The sequence below is a fragment of the Triturus cristatus genome, chromosome 8 (genome assembly GCF_964204655.1).
Source record: "Triturus cristatus chromosome 8, aTriCri1.1, whole genome shotgun sequence".
Classification (NCBI taxonomy): Eukaryota; Metazoa; Chordata; class Amphibia; order Caudata; family Salamandridae; genus Triturus; species Triturus cristatus.
Genome location: NC_140591.1, coordinates 1,184,382,471 through 1,184,406,719, shown reverse-complemented (window position 1 = coordinate 1,184,406,719; position 24,249 = coordinate 1,184,382,471). Strand labels below are relative to the sequence as shown.

The 24,249-nt window shown below is 46.5% G+C and overlaps 1 protein-coding gene across 1 annotated transcript in view; it reads right to left on the bottom strand.

Moving 5' to 3' along the window:
- LOC146805589 (E3 ubiquitin-protein ligase HERC2-like) overlaps positions 1–24,249 on the bottom strand; it is a 1,563,844-nt gene that overhangs the window by 888,922 nt on the left and 650,673 nt on the right. Inside the window, 3 exon segments of the mRNA XM_085622871.1 lie at positions 194–319; positions 405–573; positions 675–773. Coding sequence (XP_085478997.1) covers positions 194–319; positions 405–573; positions 675–773 — 394 coding nt within the window.

Here is a 24,249-nt window from a genome sequence, read left to right as displayed (position 1 = left end):
GAGACTACCAGCCTAGCATCAATACCTCTCCTAACCTATTCAACTGGCATTCCGGAATCTATGCTGGGCCAGCTGCTACACAGCCAACAAACCAGCTATGCCTATAAACCTTTCTGCAGCATTCTTGGTCATTGACAGAATCTTTCAACTGTGATTGGCATTTTTATTGTGTTTACTTTGACATATAGATTACCTTTCACAACACCAACACTCCTGTGAGTAACAGATCCCCATTTATATTTCGGCGTGGTAACTGAGGCTTTCACTCGCACCTTGTCCCCGATCTTAATGTGAGAGGGAGAACTCTGTGGTGCAAAACCTGGAAACAGAATATATCCTTGTGTTATTCCTTTTTGCTTAATCAAGAATTATAAAGGAAAAGGATCACAGAACATTCTTCTCACCTATCAATTCGACATGGATATACCTGACCCAGTAAGTGCCGTTTTTCTGCTGCCAGTCACACTGCACATTAAGATCATGAAGTCCATCACGGTCAAGTTTAATAACCTTGCCAACATCTCCCTCACAAACCTCTTCATAGGTTCTGCAGCACCTCACCATCATGCCCACCTGAAAAGAAAACCAGCATACCACAAAGCATCGGTTAGGGTAAAAAAGGGCTATAAAACTGATCACCATTGAGCTACCTTCAATGTCTCCAATGTACTGACCTGAATGTTTTCTCTTACATACACAGCATAATCATCGTTATTTGAGAAATCTCCCCGTTTCTTGTAGGTCTGGCTTTCAGTGACAACGGCTCCGTTTGACTGAAAACAAAAAAAAAATCCAAAGAATGCTATGCATTTAAAAATATTTTGAGACATTATGAGAACTAAAATAAATAGAAATTTAAAAGAATATATACACATACAGTCAGTTAGGCAAAGAATTGCATGTGAAAAAGCTGTTTGGCTACATGTTCCTGTACTATATACTTATTTTTATAATTATCAATTGTACCAGAAAAGTATGATGCATCTAAAATGTCAAAATGATATGAAAAACAAAAAACATTTAATAAACCCTAATTTTCCTTACTATGGGAATCACTCCTGACTTTACTTCAGGGGAGTTAAGATGTGCAGATATTCTGCTCATCACGTTACAAATAAAAAATAGTTAGAAGGTTCATGACTTATTTAAAAAAAATTTAAATTGTTTTAGGCCATTTTCTAATACCCGAAAGAGCCATTTTCTAATGCCCAAAAGAGGTAACGTTAAACTTTATTCACAAGGCCAGATCTTCAAACAGAGTTTTATTCTCAGAGGGTGAACATGTTCAGCAGAGCAGATCCCTCGGTGTCCTGAATCAACAACTTTTTACCTGGCTTCTTAGGTACCTGTACCTAATCCAGGAATTCCTGTCAAAGTATACAGAAGCACATATTAACAAGCATTGAAAATGCAATAGGTCCGCCTTTGATTAAGTTAAAGCCATTTGCTTTGCTAATGGTATTGTATAGCAAAGCAAATGGCTTTAACTTGATGAAAGGCAAGACCTATTGCATTTTCGAAGCTTGTTTTAAACCTACTACCTTAATTCCCTCCAAACCCAACCAGCTACTAAATCTAAAAATGAATAATTAAAACATACATTTCATTAAAAAAAAATTACAAACTGGGGTGGGAGCATAAAATTACTCGGGCCACGTCGCTATTGGATTCCGACAGGCTTGGTAACCTCTGGTCTACGAAGGGGTTTGACAAATGGGACCTCATTGGCATATCAAAGGTAGGCGACCTATGGGTGAAGGGCGAGGTTAAGTCGTTCGCCGCCTTGCAGCAAGAATATGAGCTGGCCCCACAGAATATTTCAGGTACATGCAAGTCCGTCACGCCCTGTGCTCCTGTTTTCGAAAGGGAGAGACCCCTCCGGAGGCGGCACCCCTTGAAGACCGACTCCTCGATGGATATTTACCAACGAAAGCCATCTCACTCACATATAAAAAGTTGGTGAACCACAAGGGAGACCCCCTGGTGTGGTTGAGGGAGAAGTGGGAAAGGGATGGCATCATACTCTATGATGAAGATTGGGTGGAGGCGGTATCCTCGCCACGTGAGGTAGCCATCGCAGCAAAACTGATATTAGTACAACTTAAGATTCTGCACCGAATCTACATCACGGGGCCTGGGATGGTGTTAATGGGGAGAGCGCCTGATGGTAAGTGTAGGCGAGACTGTGGGAGTGAAGGTACCTTCCTCTATGTTCTGTGGGAGTGCCCGCGTATCCAGAGGTATTGGAAGAGAATACATGAGGTGCTGAGTGAAGTGTTAAGCCTTACACTCCCATTGGAGGCTAAGCGAGGTCTCCTAAATGTGTGGGAGCCAACGGACTTAAATAATGCGCGCATGACGTGGGTCACACTGGGGCTAATGATAGCCAAACGAAACATCGCCCAGAAATGGGGGGCATCGCTTGCGCCGAGTGTGAGAGCCTGGGAGAAGGACATGGATTGGTGCATGTTTCGGGAGAAGTTTGTCTATGTGGCCAGGGGGTGCCCCAAAAAGTGGTGCCACATATGGAAAGACTGGAATGCATATAGGGGAAATATCTGTACCCCACCATTGACCCCAGCTCAAGATGAATTGTTGTAGACATGACACGAATCGCCCCGTGACAGCACACTGTATACTTTCAATTGTTTGAGAGCCATGTAAAGATAAGGCTCTATTATAACGATGTACTATGCCTGGTGTTGACGATTCCTATTGTTAATAAAAAGAAATTAAAAAAAAAAAAAATTACAAACTATATTAAAACAAATATAAACACATACATCATTATTACAATTGCAACAGTCAAGTGTGAGTAAAATACCCAATGCTACTACAAGGGGCTATGAGTAGTATACCCAGTGCTGCTGCTGCCTGCTGTAAATAGCATACCCAGTACTACTGCTGCCGGCTGTGTGTAGTGTGCCCAGTGCTACAGCTGCTGGCTGTGAGTAGTATACCCAGTTCTACCACAGCCGGCTCGGAGTAGTAAACCCAGTGCTACCACTGCTGGCTCTGAGAAGTATACGCAGTGCTACTGCTGCCTGCTGTGAGTAGTAGGCCCAGTGCTACCACTAGGGGCTGTAAGTATTATATCCAGTGCTACTGCTACCTGTTGTATGTAGTTTGCCCAGTGCTACCGCTGCCGGCTGTGAGTAGTATACCCAGTGCTAACACTGCCGGCTGAAAGTAGGAAACCTAGTGCTACCGCTGTTGGCTGCCTTCTATCTTGAGTCACACTGAACAGTATAATCCCGCCAAGTCACACTGTTTTCTGTCCTCTTATGCCACACTATGCGCCACTGTGTGATGCACACAAGGCGATGGGGTGTTGGGTTATAATATGGGCTCTCTGCTGAGCAGACTAGAGAATTCAAGAGGGCGCTGAACACGCTCATTATATCCTGCAAATAAAAGCAGGGACGCTGGAATTGTGCGATTCTGCCGCCGTGGAGTTTTCCACATAATTGAGGATTTGCCGCATTTTCCACTAAATCGCAGACTTTAACAAAAAAAATATTTATAGTTAAGACTTATCAAAGTTAACGCGCTACTTCAGAGGGTACTGATTCCTGCATTTAGGGTTTACACTGATATTAATAAAGTGAAACCAGCCCATATGGTGTTAACAAGGGTTACAAAAATGACAAATTAGTGAAGCATACTGCCTCAAAATGTATATACCGCAGTACACCACATAATTCGTCTTTTCTTGGCGTATAATTTAGTCAACTCTGCCTATAATGTGGTCCTCCCCTGCCGCATAATTCGATAGGCCCTAAATATAAGTAATTCAGGCTGGCTCCATGCTGTGCCATGCTGCGTTGTCTCGTGCTGGTAGTGTTGCACTATGGCTTGTTCCAAGGGAGTTTGTACACTCGTGATTCACTGGTGCACAGGTTTCTCTGGAAGGGAACTCTCTAATACCGGACCGCAGCCACGTCTCATTGCAAAGGAACCAGTCACACTAGCAGCACAAGTCTCTCTGGACCTGTAGGAGTCTCCAGACTGTCTGCCAGTCACCCTGCTCCTCGGAGTAAGTTAATGGATGAATGCATGAATAAATGAAGTGCCTTGAATAATTATACTGACCCCCAAACTATAACTGCCAATGCTGCAAATCTGAAGAGGTTGGCCTAGTGGCTAGAGCCGCAGAACTTGAAACCTCGTGGCCTAGGCTTGAATCCTAGCTGTGCTCCTGGATTAACACGGTGTGATTCTGGACAAATTACTTAATCTCCTTGTACCTAACAATGAGAAACATGCTTGTGTAGTCCTCACTTGATGTACACGAGTGTGTACTTCGTCTTCTCCTACCTACGCTATATAATAATTACTAATACATGGTGAAGATTCGGTCGGGTTCTGGGGTTCGTTCTTCAAAGTGGACTCTTCTGTAAAGGTGCACGCTTTCAAATGGTGCTTAACACATGCGCGAACACATCCCAGGGCACGGGAGGTGACAAGAATTGTCCAAGATCATAGAACACAGTTAGGAGGCAAAGCCGTGAATATAAAAGAAATCTTCACCCACCACGAGCGCCTATTTAGTAATCACAGGTGCTGTGCTCGGGTGACTCCAATATGGGCAAAAGCGGAAGCAGAGTTCAGAGTTATCTCCTAGTTTATAGTGTGCAAGTGTTCGTTTATGGGTAAAGTATTTACACCCAGAGTCAGGCTGTGCGGCAGTTGAGGGAGCCGGGATTTTAAAAAATGGTTTCTGATCTTCGCAGCTGGTAATTAAGCTCACAATAGCCAATGCCTCGCTTCATGACCCTGGCATGAATTTCACAAAGCTAGTCTGGCTGTAAAATATTCACCTAGGTACTCTCTCGCTAGTCGCTACTACCAGTGTTTCAGCAGGAGCCCAGAGTGTGTGAGTTCCTGTCTAACTACACCACTCCGCACCTTCCTGGAATGTTTTTACAAGACATCTCTGGCAATCCCTGACAGAGCGGCATAGATGAGGCGGTTTCTCGGCGTTTAGAGCCAGGCTCAGCCCACCGGCTTGTGTGCACTCTCTTCCCTTTCAACACACGTCTCTCCTTTCTTTTATGTTTTATGTTCACCCAAAGGGCACATTTTTATTCTCTTTACTAGTAACACAGAAGTAAACTTCTGAGGTGTGCGCGACATCTGAGACCTGTAGGACGGGGGCTGGGGAAGGGCGTGGTTAGTGCTGAGGGGGCGGGGCTACTTACCCGAGGCGTGTTCAGTGCTTGGGAGGCGGGGCAGGTCGGGAGGGAGAGCCGTTCCTAAGAGTGCATGATTCCGAAGCGAACGCACTGTATGTACCCTGACGACATCAGATCAGACGGTCCAATAATATGTATTAAGGACCGAAGCACTGAGTTCTGCAGGCCGTTACCTGTGTCTGATGTACAGCAGTGCGGGCCTCACCTCCCCTCCAAGGAGTAAACTTGACCATTTCTTCTCGCAGACTGAAGGATTTTATAAATCTGGGACAATGCACTTGACAAGTGGGAGTCTGGGTGGGAAAAAATGCATGGTTTTGGCACACTTGTCTTTTAGTGGGCACTGTACTGGGGATCAGACAGCGGGGGTGTTTATTGGCAGTGATATGGGGGCTCGCTGGGCTGTTCGACCTTGTCCTGTAAGTGGAATGCCCTGTTAGTAGAAATGACTGAATAGTATATTTTGTTTAGTGTTATTCCATTTAAAAGAGATTTGCAGAGCGCTGTATTATAGCACATCACTCGCCAGTAGAGGCTCTTGACGCAAACATTTTTTTGTTGAAATTTGAAAATGAAGGAGAAAATGGTAAACTGACGCATAAATCCAGTGGCCACTGTGTTTATTAGTACAAAATAATGGTAGCTACTTGAAAATGGCTGGTGGAGATTTTTTTATGAACCCATCAGTAAATTTATTTCCGTTCAGAGCCCACACGGTGCAAACTCCAACTCTACGCCCCTCAGCCTTTGGCTTGGGAAACTCCCGCAGTGCTCGGCCCCTACAGTGCAGGTGGAGAAGTGTTGGGGTGACTGAGGGCCGACAGCAGCTGCGTTGCTGTGTAGTGAGTGTGTGTGTGTGGCGTGCGTCTGTAGAGTGCACTTCCCACAAAAGGAACACCCTTCAGCAAAGCTGACTGACTCTCCACCACACCAACCACTCTCTTTATACGCACTTCCGGTCCAGTCTACGAATGCTACTTTTTTAAACCTGTCAGGCCAGTATTTGTATAAATATAGGTTCCCTGTGCCTTTCATTGTCCAGCATTGGTTCCCCTTTCACTGTGATGTTGTCCTCGTCACACTATCCAGGCGACACTTGCTGCCATGGGAAACGGAGATGTAAAAAGCTCGCGCGGCGGCCTTTGTTTTGGTAACGAGTGATTAACAGTTATTGTGACATGTGCCTATAGTACAATACTGGGCTTCTAACGTCCACAGCAGATGCCCCGGAGATAAGCGTCGCGCCATGAGGCCCCACCGCAATTTGCGCGCCTTTGTCAGCGTGAAACGTCTGTCGTGGCGCTGGAGTGAAGGCTTCTGATAAAGGGTCTGTGGTAGTGGGTTTGTATCTTTCCATCTATTTTGTGTCCACTTTATTTTTAACAGCTGAAAGCGATCAATAGTCAAATTTCACAAGCGTCCTGAAATTGGGAACGTTTAAAAAACAAGCGCTCGCCAGGCAGCCGCTGTTTATTTTTGCATCGCGCTTTCACTTTAAAGTGAAAGCAAGATGCAAAAATAAACACGCGGCGCCATGTCTCCTTTTTGTCCGGCCCATCCGAACTGGATCGCATGGCTTGTTTACATAACACGCCTCCTTGCGATAAGAAACTGCTTCACGTCAGCCGTGAAGCAGGCGATCCAGTCCGGATGGGCCAGCCAAAAGGAGGCACCACAGAAAGCTTATTTCCAAAGGCAGGCCACTATTTACCATAAACGGTCACGCCGGCCAAAGGAAATAAAGGGCGGGGCTTAAAGCCCTTTTCTAAAATGCCTCATCAACAATTAATGTTGGCGAGCGAGCTATGCATGTGCACAGCAATACTAGGCGAGACATAAAAAGGACAATTTATCGAATGATCACCACAGGTCCATAACAGATGGGGAAAAAAGTGTCCACAAGGTGATATATAGACCTATAACTAAAGGATAATCAAGAGACCCGTTGTTGGCCATGCAGGATTATTCTAAAAAGAATAGAATACTTTTATTTTCAATCTGTGGTCACTTTAAATAATATTGAATGGTAAGAATCAGAAGGCAAAAGAAAGTCCTGATAATAAGAAACTGGAAATGAATTATCAAGATTACAGTTAAGTAACCATGAGGGCAACAGCCTCTCTTTATAATCAAAGTAATTGCTACTTGAGCATGTAACTTTGCAGAAAATCATGTTTATCACCAAAAAACAAATATTCAGGTGACAGACTTTAGTACTACAACAATTTTGTAAAACCATATGTAGATGAGATGTGGCCATTAAATAGCTGCTATTTAGAGTATTTAAATACCAAACTTACTATCACGCCAGCCTACTCAGTTGTTTCAATATTGCTGAAACAGCAATGGATGGTGCTGCATTTGTTGATAAGAGATAGATCAGATCTCTTAACAAAGTTTATGAAGTTGCCTTTTTTCTGGACTTGACAGATGGACAAAATAGAGGACAATGGATTCAGTCTGAGTTCTCAGGTGCCAATAAAAGGGCCTCTGCAAAAACAGACGGGCTGCCATCAGAAACATTTTGCTTGCTTAATTCGGGTATGGTTCCTAAGTTAGAAAAAGGAGGTATCCCTCTGTGTATCAATGTAATCACTATGACGAATAAAGCTTTGCAAATTTGGCATTATGGGATGGGTTAGTCCGAGCTCTGTAAGTGAAGTACGAGTTACTTACCTTCGGTAACGATGTATCTGGTAGAGACATAGTCTAGCCCCAGATTCCTTAACTTGGAATATCCCCAGGCAACAGACTGGATCCGGAAAACTTTTCCCGCAGCAGCAACTCCGGGGGGTGGCGCAGTCCGGCTCCGCCCCGACGTCATCCACGGACCTGACGTCAGTGGAGCCAAATATGCCCCTCCCGGCGCGCTGACGTCAGTTTTCGTTAGAAAAACTTTTTCGCTGTAAAACGCGGAGCCATTACCAAAAAAACTGTGAGAATGTGGGAACAGTGTGCAAAAAGGAAGAAAAAATGGATGACATTGACAGGCGAGACAGAGCAGTGCTCTGAAGAGCCACTTCGCAAGAGCGAAGGCTCACGCAATGTTAAAGGGGGGCAAGGATGTGGAAAAACAGCCTGGTAGAGGACAGAAAGTCCAGATCCTAAAAGTAAAACCGTGAAGGAAAATAGGTCCGGAACACTAGATTAAAGAGAATTCACCCCAAGACGTCACCAGAAAGGGACGTCGCAATCCCAATCAAAGACCCAAAATGTTCATAGCCAATAGACCTGAAGGAAAGGCTGCCGAGGTGGCAAAGACCACAAGACAATGTAGAAGGGGAAAGCGGGAGGTGGGAAAGAACGTGAATGTATTTCACACTCTACAATCTAAGCCAAGGACTGGAGGGAACATATGATTTAGGAACAGAACGAATCAGTCTGTGATGGAGTGAGAGTATATCACCTTGCTAAAGTGCACGCCACTCCAAGGGAGGCGAAAAGGCCCTCGCAGAGTGGGGAGGATGGGCGGGCGTTAAGGAATCTGCGGCTAGACAATGTCTCTACCAGATACATCGTTACCGAAGGTAAGTAACTCGTACATCTGATAGAGACGTCTAGCCACAGATTCCTAACTTAGAAAAGATAACAAAGCCATACACACAGAGGAGGCGGGTCTGCGACTATACCCCATGATGTTCTAGAAAGAACTGAGTGGTCCATAAGGTGACTTAACACCATAATAAGGACAGAGCGCAGTGACCCACCAGACCATGCCGCTCTAAAGGGAGCGGAAGCAATGGGAGGCAAAGGCAATAGAAGCTGCCACCAACAGCAGGAATGACACCATTTATAGAAAGTGGGTTGAGAGAAAGAAGCACAGAGCCAGAACAGCCGTCGAGAAGTGAAAGGTAAGGAGTTGGAAAAAAGTGAGATAAACCCACCAGAGTGGGAAAGATCTCCAGGATCGGAAGTAGCCACAGAAGCCAAAACAAGTACCGGTTGACCCAGAAAACAGTGCGAAAGAACACTGTTTAACCTGTACCTAACAAAGGCACGTGGCACAGCAGAGGCAATAGGTTGCCCGTTACCCCGAAAGCGGCAACATGGTGAAGAAACCATATTTTAGACACGGCGAGTAGAAGGAGCGATGACTTTAAAAGAATCTGCATACTGGCCTAATATGCACAACAGTGAAAGGAGCTGTGAGAAAACCGGCACAAGCAAGCCAGGAGCGACAAAAGTGGCAGAATACCAAACTATGGCGCAAGATGCTAGTAGCATGAAAGTAGAAGACCCGCCAGGACAAGATGATGGTGCCACAATACGTGAAGGGCAAATTATAAGCATTTGAAAGTCACCAACCAGAGCGAAGAGAGGAATGAACCCCAGCATGTCGTGTCGACACTGAAGCCATACGAAGGACGCAAGGACTCCGTGTAGGGCAGCAGAGCAGCCCAGGGGCACAGAACAAGAAGGCAACGGCCCAAAAAGGGCATCAGGCAGCCGGGCACCTAAAGAGCTGGAGGACCAAGTATACCGGGGCAGGACCCACAGACCCGGTATGAAGGAAAGAGCCTGCACGAACCCATCGGGTAAGAGCACCGAGCAGAGCCAGAGCAGGAAGAAAAACATTAAAACAATTAAAACGTGACTCAATAAGAGTCAGAGTATGGACAGTCGCCAACAAGTGTTTGTGTCAGAGAGGAACAACAGCCCTCGCAAGATAGTGGGAGAAAAACAAGGCACCACCGTGGCAAAAGGGAGGCCAACCGTAAAGGGCCCTTAATCGAAGGAGCACGCATCCAAAGGAAAAGACGCCCTTCGGGGAGTTCACAGCAGGAACTTAAGCAAAGCGTGGAAACACCCATACGTAAGGACACTGCTATAGGAGATGCTGCCACTATGTATGTCAGACCACATCGTCAAAACCACGAGCTTGGAGGATCAAGCTGAAGGGGTAGGTGCACCAATAAGGAACAACAATAAGCAGGCTGCATAGCGGCAACAATAAGCAGGCCGCATAGCGGCAATAATAAGCAGGCCGCATAGCAGCAATAATAAGCAGGCCACATAGCAGCAATAATAAGCAGGCCGCAAGCGGCAAGCAGAGTGTCGTTCGCGAAAGACTAGCCACAACCAGGCGTGTCAGCAGGAGTGTAAGATAGACACCACATTGCACAGGTCTATGCCAGATCGTGTTGCCATACAGGCAGACCAACCCAACTCGCAATAAGGCAAGGTATATGAGGAATTCTGTAGGAAGAGACAAGAGATGTGTACCAGGACGTCTGGTGAGAGACTCCATAGGAGCATACCAAGGCAATGGCAAAACCGAATGCCATAAAATACCCCACATAGGGTAAGGCAAACCCCGTAGGTGTGTCCTCTTGTGCACAGCACACAGTCAGAGGAATGAAAATAAAGGAAGCAGCCACCTGCTGCACCGAGAGAACTGAGAAATGGCTAACCAGCCATGCACAGTAACCAGTCACGAAACCCAACCTGTAGATGAGGGTGGGTCCCTGAAATAAACGCCGAGAACATGGCAACAAGATTGGAATCCGGATAAAAGACTGGAGACCGCCGAATCAGCATGGCGGTCAAAAAGATCCACTCCATTGAATGGAAGATCCCAGAGGGCATCCCGAGTATGATCAGGGAAGAGACTGTTGTGCAGCCAAGCATGGCGACGTAGAGCCACAGCGCGATCTCGGACCCAGCCCATAGAGTCAGTTGCATCTAGGGAAGACCGAATGGAAAATTGTGCCATGCTTCTTCCATGCAGAAGAAGGCGGAGCAATTCCGTACGTGGTCCTTCTGGAATAGAAGGGAGAAGATGAGCAACTGAGTCCCAAAGAGCAGCAGACAAGCGTGCAAACACACAGGCTGTATTTAAAGCCCGGAAGCCTGCGCTAGCAGAGGCGAAAAGCCTGCATCCACAATCATCAAGCCACCGACACTCCCTCGTGGGAGGTAACAATGGTAAAGAAGGTGAAGATTGCAAATTAAAAGCTGCCTGAACAACCAGGCCCTGAGCAGGCGGGTGAAGAGATAAACAAAGAGGATCACCCGGGGCCGGGCGGTGCCTACGAGCAATAGTCCGATCCACAGGGTCGCCCGAAGAGGGTCTGGACCAAGTGCCACACAGGGTGTCAAATAGAGAGTCCCCAAAGGGCAGCAAAGACTCTACTTCAATATGCTCAAAATGGAGCAGATTCAATAAAGGATCAGAAAGGAGAGGTACCATAGGAGGCTGTAAGCCAAGTACAGCAGCCGCCCCATAAATAGTGCGCGCGAAGGTAGCATTAGAATCAGTTGCCATCCGAACAGGAGATGACAAATGGTCAGTATGACAACTTAGTGTGAGAGGAATGGGGTTCAGCGGCACGGGTAATAGAAGAATATCTCCTTAAGCAACGCTTTTGCTTAAGCTTACCTGATGGTACACGGCGTTCGCGGGAGCGACCTCGGGAACGAGCCCGCGAAGAAGAGCGACGGGAAGGAGCCGGACCGGACAGCCGTACGGCCAGCAATTTCATGCAACGCTCCCTCAAGGATTTTGGCTTCATTTGGCGACATGCGTCACAGTCCTTGGAGTCGTGGTGCACGCCGAGGCACCACATACAGATAAGGTGCGGGTCAGTGGCAGACATCTGACACGCACAGACTTCACAAGCTTTAAAGCCGGAAGGTATTGCACACTGTTTCCCAACACCACCGTGTCGAGAAGGCCCAAAAACCGTGCCGAGGAACCTCTGGTTTTCCAGGATCCACATTCAAAACGCAGAAAAAAGAAGAAAACGGACGTCAGTACTCCGGGAGGGGCATATATGGCTCCACTGACGTCATGTCCGTGGACGACGTCAGGGTGGAGCCGGACGGCACCGCCCCCCTGCGCACAGAGGTGCTGCTGCGGGAAAAGTTTTCTGGATCCAGTCTGACGCCTGGGGATATTCTAAGTTAGGGAATCTGCGGCTAGACGTCTCTATCAGATTTAGTGATTACGATGGAAACAATGAAATGATTTGTACCTTTATCAAGAAAAAGGATAGAAGATAGAAACCCTCCAGTAAATTCAAAACATTTATTTAACAAGTGTGCCTATGCAGGAGTAAAAATGACAAATAAAAACATCTTTCAAAAGCTTAGAGTCTTCATTTTACAGTCCATCTTTATAAAAAACTTTCTTCATTAAGATAAATGTTCGAGCAGAAGAGTCAAAGCATAACCTGCCATTAGCAGCCCTGAGCCCAAAATTTAGTTCAGATTACTGGTTTCCAAAACGTTTTTAGAGAATCTCTTTCACACAGGAAATTGTGAAGCTACTTTCAAATTACAATTGTCAATCATTTCTGAACAAATATACAAGCATATCCAATTAAACGCTGTCCTAAAACAAGCAAACATGTCTTCATTCATTAGCTACGGCAATGGTTATACATCAACTGACAATCTAAGAAGAGTGAAAACGGATCAAGGACCATTTTTGCAATTTCCAAAGATTATTCCCATTTTATGAGATACTGTGCAATGGTGGATACAAAAGAGGGGGGGGAATAGACCACTTCCCCTCCCCCCCCCCTCTTTTGTACTAACCATTGGAAGCTGAATAGACCACCGCTTCTTTTTCCCTCCCCCCCATTGATGATTTGCAATGGTGGATACACCAGATCCTGACACGTACACCAATGTACCAGTAAGGAAATTGTTACAATATAAGCAATAGCGGAAAATAAGAAACTAACTGATGTATTCACAAAGAGCTGTATTAATGTGTACATTTCAGCAAAGAAAATTAACCTACCCTCTAGCTTAAGAATAGCCATAAAACACTGCCACGTGTGATTATGTAACATCAAAAATACAGCCATAAATTTGTTTGCAAAATTATAAAACAAGAACTGGCAATGCCAATAGGTTTCACCCTATCCTCCTAGAAAACCCCCAAACATATGCACATTTCTGTGGCAGTCATCTTTTAATGTAGTTTCTTAAAGTAAAAGAAAAGCCATTCTGTGGATGCACTTCCATATGTGGTGGGAATTTCTTTAATAAAGTCCAGCCAGTTATTTGCACGTCATGATATGAGCCACAATGGTGTACTCTCTGCCTGGTTACAATGTGATGTTTAGACACTTAGCATGCCTGCACCATCAGAAAAGGAAGACTCACTAGAGTCAGGGGAGCCCCAGCTGTATTCCTCCATTCTTCATATGACTAAAGGTTGCTCTGGGATGATGCTCCGACTTAATGGTAGTTCTCTGCACCTACCCTGCTCTGCCATAGCAGAGTTGCTTTGGTCTCTCCCTGCTAGTGTGAGACCTTGAGACATTGGTTAGTTCTCTATTATGGGACATCAATACCCAATAACCTCCAGGTCTGAGTGACAGGTGACCACAGACCACTGTAGGTTTAACATAAGTCTTTTCATTTAGCAAGCAAAGGAGAGATGGATCTGGGCATTAAAGATACAGTCTCTCTCAGCTGTCAGGTGGGAGAGTTAGTTTTTTAAGTGTTTATCACAATAATACCAATGCCATTGGTATAGGGAGCACAGGGTCTCATATAAAAATCTTTAAGAGAAATCCCACTTGATGGACTATAAAGTTGTATGGTATATTGTGGCATACTACTTCATGGCTCTACCATCTCTCTTCTTCGGTGCTAGTAAACTGTGTAAATAGTAGCCACCACCCATTCTTTTAGAGAAGACATAGGTTCCAAAGATGAGGAACTGTTACGCTTTCTTCATAGGGTTTTATATAACTGGCCACTGAAGAGATGCCCTCAATGGCTGCGTATAAGTAAGTTGAGAAGCACAACTATCACAAACCCAGAACGAACCTAATAAACAGTGGAAATTGTGTTCAACGGCGGTAGTGGAGGAATATTCTTTGCTCTGTTTTAGAGCAGACATACCTTGGAATGGAAAGGCCAGGATAGAGCTAACTTGAGGAAGTCATTGGTGCAGAGGAGTGGGTTTGATTTTCTCCTGAGGCATCTGTTTCCCCATCCCCCTTTTCATCCCCCCACCCGACAACAATGTAGAGGAAAAGACAGAGATGTCCTGCATCATTACCACTACAAATTGAGGCAGGTTACTCCCAAAGACAAAGTTAGTGTGTTTCTTGAGGGGCCTCCTGATGTAGCCCAGACAATAAGGGAGGGCAGCAATGGATGGGGATACTTCCAGTCCTACTGAATCTACTTGATAACACAAAGCCTACTTTTGGTGAAGAAGGAAAGCCATTCATAATCACTTAAATTTGCTCATTCTCTGGTTGCATTGACAGTGCCCTCAAGACTGTCTGCCAGGGTTGCCATATATCTTCTTGCTGTATGAACCACCTCATGGTCAAACGTCCTAGCATCACTGGTATCTAGCTCACCTTGCAGGTCGAACAATCTCAGTCTGTTGCATAAACATGGATGAGAGGATAGATCAGGTGCAGTGCCATTGGATTTGACGGTCTCTCTCAACATCAAAAATCGGTCCAAGCACAAGAAAGTGTATGGCATTAAAGGTTGAAGGCCTGGTGGCTTAGTCCACAATGGCTCACCAATGCAGTATTTAAAAATAGGCTGCAAGAAGAAACTATTTAATACTTTCAATCCAACAAAGGTACTAAAGATTCTCCTAGTACCTTCTGGGAAGCATACTAGAAGGTAGTGAGCGGCGGCATTATTAGCATGGTAACACACTCAGAACACAAACAGGTCAATAACACCACTGACCTAGAAGCAATGGTGCGGTCGTTGGAGAATACTGAGAAAACAGCTCCAAGGAGAACGTTCAAAAGCTGACATTAACAAACATGTAGCACCGGCAAGCCCAGGTACATGAATCCAAAAAGATCTGGCTTGCATCTCAAAGCAGGGTATGTGACTGGGCAGCCGGGTTGGGAAGGAATATGCTACTTACCAGTATGCATCTGTTCTTGGTATGTAGAGCTGTAGATCTACATACTATGCATAGATCGCCATCTGGTGTTGGGTCCGGATGTTTGCACTTGTTTTTGTCCTGGAAAGTCTTTGGAACTCACGAGGTAGGTGACTCCTCCTTAGGATCATAGTGCGCATGGGCATCGGCTCCATCCTCAGATTGTTTTTCGCCAGCAGGGAAACGATGGAGCTTTGTAGGAAACAGGGAGATGCCCTTGCATGCTGTATCTAAATAAGATAATACTGGAACAGATAAAGGAAGCCGGGGAGGCGGGTGGGCGTGTGTAGATCTGCAGCTCTACATGCCAAGAACAGATGCATATTGGTAAGAAGCATATTCCGTTCGAGGCATATGAGCTGCAGATTACACAATATGCATAGATTGTATAGCAGTCCCATTCCTTAGCGGCGGCCACCAGTATCTGTTGCAGTAGTCTGATATAGGGTTTTGAGTACAGCTTGGCCCACACTGGCTGGTGGTTTTGATTGTACATCTACACAATAGTGTTTTGTGAACGTATGCGGTGTAGACCATGTAGCTGCTTTGCAGATGTCATCTAATGGAATGTTCCCTAAAAATGCCATAGAAGCCCCTATTTTTCTTGTAGAGTGGGCTCCAGGAGGAACAGTTAAAGTACGTTTTGCTTTGTGGTAGCAAATTTGTATGCATTTAACAATCCATCTGGCTATCCCGGACTTGGATATGGGATTGCCTTTGTGTGGTGGTAAGAAAAACGAAAAGTTGTTTGGTTTTTCGAAAAGATAGTGTTCTTTCAATGTAATAGAGCAATGCTCTTTTAACATCTAAAGTATGAAGAGCTCTTTCTGCGACTGTGTGTGGTTGCGAGAAGAATACGGGCAACTCCACAGATTGATTAAGGTGGAAGGGGGAAATGACTTTAGGGAGGAATTTAGGATTAGTGCGGAGAACCCCCTTATAGTGATGGATTTGTAAGAACGGTTCCTGAATAGTTAGGGCTTTTAGCTCGCTAACTCTTAGAGAAGTTATGGCGACTAGGAAAGCAACCTTCCATGTTAAGAATTGTAGCTTACATTTATGTAGAGGTTCAAAGGGAGGTCCCCATTAGTCGTGTGAGAACGATATTTAAATTCCACACAGGTGAGGGTGGAACTCTGTGAGGAATTATCCTTTTGAGTCCTTCCATAAAGGCTTTGTTGGCAGGTACTCTGAATAATGATAAATTGTGTCTATTTTGTAGATGTGCTGCTATGGCAGCAAGGTGTAGCCGAATAGACGTATAGGCTAAGTTGCACCTTTGTAGGTGTAGCAGGTAGGTTATGATGTGTTGGCTAGACACATATAGGGGATTGATGCTATTGGTATGACAATATATCACAAATCGTTTCCACTTGGCTGCGTAGCAGGCTCTAGTGGCAGGGCGTCTAACCTCCTTAATGACGTTCATACAGTCAGGAGGAAGGTTAAGGTAACCAAATTCTAAGATTTCAGGAGCCAGATCGCAAGGTTGAGCTGAGCTGGGTCCGGGTGTCTGATCTCTCCATGGTTCTGGGTTAAGAGGCGTGGTGAGAGGTGTAATCTTTGGTGCGGAACTACTGACAGTTCCAGCAATGTGGTGTACCACGGTTGTCTGGCCCAAGTTGGAGCAACTAGAATGAGAGTCAGTGAGTGTTGCCGTAGTTTGCGCACCACCAGTGGCATGAGTGGGAGAGGCGGAAAAGCGTACGCAAATTTGCCTGACCAGTTCATCCATATCGCATTGCCTTTGGACAATGGGTGTGGGTATCTGGCGGCGAAGCTTGGGTATTTTGCCTTTTCTTGGGTGGCGAAGAGGTCTATCTGTGGTTGCCCCCACATTTGAAAGTATGGTTGAAGAACTTGTGGATGGAGTTCCCACTCGTGGATCTGTTGTGTTTGATGACTTAATAGATCGGCTATGGTGTTTTGGACTCCTGGGACATGTTGGGCTAGGAGAAATATGTTCTGAGGTATAGCCCACCTCCATATGTTCTGTGCTAGCTAGGAGAGCTGCAGAGTGTGTGTCCCGCCTTGTTTTTGGATGTAGTACATGGCTGCCATGTTGTCCGTGCGAACTAGGACAGTCTTGCCTGATATTTGTTTTTGAAATGCTTTTAAGGCTAGGAATATGGCCAGTAATTCCAGGTAATTGATGTGGAATAACTTTTGTTGAGGTGTCCACCTGCCTTGCATGGTGTGATGTAATAGGTGAGCTCCCCAGCCGGAGAGCGATGCGTCCGCTGTCATGACAATCGGAGGAACTGGCTCTAGGAACGGTCGCCCTTTGGAAAGGTTTTTGGTGTTCCACCACTGCAGAGAGCGATGAGTGCAACCGTCTACCAACACCAGATCTGTTAACTGACCTTGAGCCTGGTTCCATTGGCGTGCTAAGCACTCTTGTATGGGACACATCTGGAGTCTTGCGTGAGGCACTATGAATATGCAAGAGGCCATCATCCCTATGAGCTGCATGAACACTTGAGCTGGAAGAGAGTGATGCGGCTGAAATTTGGGTAGGAGAGCGAGAATGCTTGCTATACTGGTTGGACTGGGATAGGCTAGCGCTTCTGAGGCATCTATTGTGGCGTCGAGGTACTGTTGCGTGTGCGAGGGTTGCAGATGAGACGTGGTGTGGTTTATTGTGAACCCCATGTCAGGGAGTAATTGGAAAGTCGCGTGAGTGTGATGGACACACTGGGTGTACGAGCTGGCTTTTATGAGCCAGTTGTCGAGGTATGGGAAGACGTGAATGTGTTGTCTTCTTAGATGGGCTGAGACTACTGCTAGGCACTTTGTGAATACCCGTGGTGCTGTTGCGACTCCGAAAGGGAGTACTTTGAATTGATAGTGCTGCCTGTCTACTAAAAACCTGAGATATTTTCTGTGAGCAGCGTGTATGGGAATATGAGAAATAGGCGTCCTTGAGATCTAAGGTGGCTAGGAAGTCGCCCTGTGAAAGTAGAGGGAGGACTTGCTGAAGTGTGACCATGTGGAAGTGGTCTGATTGTATGTATAGGTTTAGTGGCCTGAGGTCTAGAATAGGTCTCCGAGAGCCATCTTTCTTTGGTATGAGAAAATACAGGGAGTAAACTCCTGTGTTTCGTTGGTGCAGGGGAACTAGTTCTATTGCACTTTTTTGTAGTAAGGAAATTACCTCTTGTTTCAGGAGTGACAAATGTTCTGCTGACATTGGACGCTGTTTGGGTGGAATGTTTGGGGGGGTAGAGGTAAGTTCGAGACAGTAACCTGATTGCACTATTTGTCGCACCCACCTGTCTGTTGTGCTGTTGGTCCAGACAGGAAGAAACTGCTGTGGTGGCAGAGCGCGTGTTGTTAGTCTTGCGTCTGCCCTTGTTATTGTTGCCTCTGTATCCTCCTCTCTGATAACCTCTGGTGAAAGTGGATTGGGAGGGAGCCTTGTAAGAGGTGGATGGGGTATCAGAAGACTATCCCCTGGAGTTGCCCTTGTAGGATGAGCGACGAAAAGAACGTCTGGGAGCTTGCGATTGCAAGGCTCCCATTGATTTGGCTGTGTCTGTGTCCTTTTTCATCTTCTCAAGGGATGCATCAACATTAGGGCCAAAAAGGTGCTGTTGGTCGAATGGTTGGTTGAGGATAGAGCTTTGCACCTCCGGTTTAAGCCCAGAAATACGTAGCCACGCGTGCCTGCGAAGAAGGACGCTTGTGTTTACTGCTCTGGATGCCGTATCTGACACAGCGAGAGCACACCGGATAGAGGTGTTGGTGATAATTTTACCCTCTTGTATTAGGTCGTTGGCCTTATGTTTGTATTTGTCCGGGAGGTGTTGGAGTAGGGACTCTAACTCATCATAGTGAGCCCTATTGTATCTGGCTAACAGGGCTTGAGTATTTGAGATGCGCCAAATATTAGCTGCCTGGGACGCGGTTCTATTGCCAGAGGCATCCAGGAGTTTAGACTCCTTGTTGGGAGGAGCTGCATCACCTGATGTCTGCGAATTAGCCCTTTTCCTAGCCTTTGAGACCACCATGGAGTCTAAAGGGAACAGGGCCCTTAATGTAAGCTGGGTCTGTAGGGGCAGCTTTGTATTTTTTCTCAATTCTAAGATTGATGATTCTAGTCCTGACAGGGTCTTTAAATACCTCTGTAGCGTGTTTAATCACCCTTTTGAGTATGGGTAAAGTGGATGTGGACCTTTAGGTGGTTTCGCAAGTGTCCATTAAAAAAATCCTCTTCGACCGGTTCTGTATGTAGGTTGACCCCGTGGTACTGGGCAGCCCGGTGTATTAGCTGATTAAAACTCATGGTATCTTCTGGTGGGGAAGGCCTAGAGGGGTAGATGTCCTCTTGCGGGACATTAGGGACATCAGGCGTATTATAGTCATCCCAGGGGTCAGGGGTACCTGGTGGATTGGGGTCATCTAGTGGCATGTTGTTGTCACCGTCCCCTGTGTCATCGTCATCTACCGGTGTAGGGGATGGCATAGGAGAACGAGGTTGGGGAGGAAGTGGAGAAGGGACCCTAAGAGGTGATGTGGCAATATCCCCCTTTTTGGGAGGTGGAGCTGGTGCAGGCAGGTCCAGTGGTTTTTTTCTGGAACTGAGAGTCAATTGACCAGTTTTAGGGTCTTTAGTTAGAGTTTTTTGTTGAGGGTCTGGACGAAAAAGCTCTTCTGAAGAAGGTTGGGTGTTCGGTGTCGGCATAGAGGGCTGTTTCGGCGCTGGCTGCGGAACGGTTTTGGGCTTCGAGAAGTGTGATTTACCAGTCTCTGTGATTCTTCGGTGTCAATGCTTTTTTCGGCTCCGAAGAGTGTGAGTCCGAACTTTTGGGGAGTGGCTTCTTCGTCGGCTCCGAGTGTTTTTTCGATGCCAGGGAGTCACTGGTTGGAGTCTTTGGTGCCGAGGGCTTCGGGGTGGAAGTAGCGGTCGGCCCAGAGGAAGGGTGCGGCTTCTTTTTCGGTGCTGATGATTGGGTTTCAGCACCGGTGGCAGGCAGACTTGAGCCCGAGTCCCCGGAAGGCTTGGTGGGCTTCTTTGCCGAGCCCGGGGCATGAGAAGCAGTGTGTCGGTGTGCACCTGAGCCCGAAGGTGAAGGTGTGACCGAAGCCTTTGTTGTTGTAGGGAGTGGGTCGGGGTCGACGTCTCTACTTACACCCGTTGAGTTGGAATCACTTCTTCGACGTCGGAGTCATCGGCTTCGGAGGCGCTGATGAGCTCTTCTTCGACCCGCTCCTCTGGCACATCGACGCCCTCGTGCAAGATGTCGTCAGGGATCGAACTCGACAAGCGAGCCATGGTCCTTCGAGCTCGTCGATCCCAGATGGTCTTCTTCGAGCGGAAGGAGCCACAAGCCGGACAGTCTCTGGCCTCGTGCTCGGGGGAGAGGCAGAGGTTACACACCTCATGCAGATCGGTGTGGAGAAACTTCAACGCACATCGAGGACACTTTTTGAATGGCGTCCTTTCCATGAGCCAGATGCCAAGGCTCGGCCTGAAGTCCTTCTTCGACGACCGGAATCGAAGACTTGTAGAGATGCGCGCCGATTAGGGTTCGCGATCGAGACAATACCGTCGAAAGGGTGAAGGATTGCGCGTCGAAACAGGAATCGGTAACTGTTCCGAACTGGAGCGCGAGAAACACATCCGAATCCAATGGCGGAAAAAAACAATCTGAGGATGGAGCCGATGCCCATGCGCACTATGATCCTAAGGAGGAGTCACCTACCTCGTGACTTCCAAAGACTTACCAGGCCAAAAACAAGTGCAAACATCCAGACCCAACACCAGATGTCGATCTATGCATATTGTGTAATCTGCAGCTCATATGCCTCGAACATTACTTTATTGACTAAGCTAAAGGAGGAGGAAGCTAGACCCATCCGTAATCTTCTGAATAATGATGTTTAACACATAATTCAGAAATGACAGATAGCCTGTGAAGTTGCCCAATACTACAGGGCATTATACCTCCCCACAAAACCTCAACACATACCAATCCTCATTCCAGCTTTCTCACATCACACATAGTAAAACCCAGCTAGACGAAGCCCTAACAAATGATGAAATTTCAGTTGCCATCACACAACTGACTTCAGATTAAACAGCAGGGCTTACTGGACTTTTCAGTGTCTGGCAGGATATCTAGCCGTGAAACCCCAATTCGGGGAAGAGGCATGGGTGCATAAGACAGACCAGGGCTACCAGGCCCCATCCATGTTGGCTGAGGTCATTTGACACTGGTGTCCCCTGGGAGTGACCTACCATAGTTCTGGAAACCCGGCAAGTACAACCCTTTTCACACTTGGATGTCAGGGTAGTGAAGGTAATCTGTCAAAGGCATTTATGGGAGTCGGGGAGGGGCAACAGTGCAGAATTCAAGTCAACCACCTGGCACTATACATTATTGTCCGCCAGTAAATCAGATTTTAAAAATTAAATCAGAAATAACTTTGAACTATGTTTCTGTCACTTACCCAAGCGGAGATCGGGAATACAATTTTTAATCCCATCTACACCTGTTCAGGAAAAAACTGAGCAAGGCATTTACAGCGAAGCAGCTTTTGAGTTTTATTTCACTTTGCCATCGCACCAAACAAAATATGCAGTGGCCCTATCTTTATATATTAGCACCCTCATGTAGACTTGTAAGATACACTTTTGGGGTGACTTATGAATATATAAAAATAGACTTTTCAAACATGGCAGTGGCACGGTTTCCTGTTGGTCCTGGTTCCTGTCATGTCACTGCACTGAAACTGCAGCTCAGCCACAGTACAGTGGTTCTGCTGGAAGCCATGTTTTTGTCACCTGTATGGGTGGTGTAAATTCACACTGCAGCTAACAACTGATGTTTCCCTTTCACGCTAGAGGTGCACTTTCTGGGCCACATACTATGGTTGTACAGGACAATTAAGTATATCAATTGAGTGCATATATTTCTAAAGCTACCATTTTAAGGCCCAAGTACATATTAGCAGTTTCACAGAGTTCTACTAGCAGAAAAATAGGTTGCTTTTGAAGGCTTGCCTACACTCTGTGTCCATCAACTGGATAATCCAGTGTGCAGATCTCTAGTTTGGGACTATTTGTTAGATGAAAGAGAGTCCATTCCAAAGAACGGGAATTGTAAGGTGGTTGAGGAGTCTGCAGGTAGGCAATGTAGGAATTAGAATGAGTGTAAGAAACTGGCTCTATATATACTACACCAAAATGAGGTATAGTGTGTATAGAGTCCAAGTGACCCCAGAGGTAGGCAGAGGTTAAAATTAGATAGAACCTTACTTTCTAATTGTGGCAGAGTGGTCGAGCAGTAAGGCAGTATCAGAGGACAGTGTTAAGAATTTGATGTACACACTCAGTCAGCAAAAGAATTCACACACTCAATAACTGAACTCTAGGCCAATTGTGTTTGTATAAAAATATATACTGTTGTTTTATTTTTAGAACCAAGCAAGCCTGGCACAGGTAAGCATTAAATACTTTTCAGTAACACGTAACTGGATATAGAACAGTTTGAAAATGCAATAGCAAATGTACTTTGTTTGAATTACAGGGGATGCAGTAGGTTGCAACACTTAGCAAATACAGTACATTGAAATGAATAGACTTTTTCAGTAAATTACAGGTAAGTTACTTTTTACGTTACTTTCCTAACTCAGTGCTGGATACCTAGATTCAGCACTGGGACATTTCCTGGAAACAGGTAAGTAATTACGTTTTGGTTATTCGTATGATTTTTAAAGAATATTTTTAGATTTCAAAACTCCACACTTAGAAACTTTTTGGGAAGAAAATTTTCAATGTTATCCTATGGAGGGAAAACAAGTTAACGGTTCACAGGTAAGTAATCGACTGTGGGAGTTAAGGTTCTGGGGTTAGACTCAAGGGTCCCCCAGGGTTAGTGATGTACCCTCAGCTGCACTAGGGCGGCCGAGTGCAGAGTGTTGAGGCCCAATGTTAACCAATGGGGGACAGGGGGCCTCAGGTTGGTGGCTGCTGGTAAGCAGGCCACTGAGTTGTGGGAGCAAAGCTCCTAGGGTTAAGGTCAGGGCAAATGGGGAAACAAAGTAGCACAAAAGGTGCACTCTCAGCGGCACTGGGGCGGCCGGGTGCAGAGTGCTGTTTCGACGTTGGGCGCCCTGTTGTGTTCTATGGAGAACCTCAGGTTTGCAAAAGCACTGCAGGCAGGGCGACGAAGGACTTCAGGGTGCGACCACCACTTGGATTGGTAAGTTGGGAAGTTAAGGGTTGGTTAGGCACCGTCGGTTTGGGCACACAAGGCTGTGGGGAGTCTGGTGCAGGGGTGCCTTTTGGGGTCGTATCTTCTTACCAGTTCCTGGTCGCGGTTAGGGGGGCCTTCTGGATATAGGCTGCAGGCGTCGGCTGGAGGCTTGAGGCAGGTCAGGGGTCACCGGATCTCGGGTCAGGATCGCTGGGCTGACCTCCTCATGGTGGTTTTCCACTCGGGCTGGGTTTGGCGGGTGCAGAGTGGGCTGGATTTGTGGTCTCTGGCTGGTGCCAGAAGCTGCAGTTTGAATAAATCCAGTGTTCACAGGAGATGCACTCTTTATAAGTGAAGGCAGGCAGGTCCTCTGGGTTTCTTGAGTTTGCTGGCTGCAGGACACACCAAGATTTCAAAGGAGCAGGTTCGAGGGGGAGACAGGCCGGTAGGGCTGGGGACAAGTCAGTGGACGTCGTCCTCTTGTTAGCTCTGCACGTTTCTTCAGTCCTTCTCATCTTCTTTATTGTTTGGATCTGAGGAAGCAAGGTTCAGGGTGCCCCCTAAATACTAGATTTAGGGACGTTACAGGTAGGTAAGGGGAGGGACCAATGGGTCCCTTCCCTGGGGTGGGTAAACCCCCTATCGTGCCACCCTCCAGTGGGAGGGAGGTAGTAGCCTGTCCCTGGTTGGCTGGGCCCCCCATTCTCAAGATGGTGGGGACTCGAGGTTGTGCTTCATCTTGCCTCCCCCACCTGAAGGGTGGAATTGGAAGAGGTCGGCACACCTCTCATCATCACTTTTTTTCCCCGCTGGTTCTCCTGCCCAAAGTGGGGGGTAGAACCAGTGGGGGCCAGTTGCTGAAAGCCTCAAATGGTCTGGAGAGGCTCACAAAGGCGGCATGCCATTGAAGCTTCTCCTTTGTGAACCCTGCCCATCCTGGGGTAGGAGGCTTGGCACCTCGTCTCAGGTT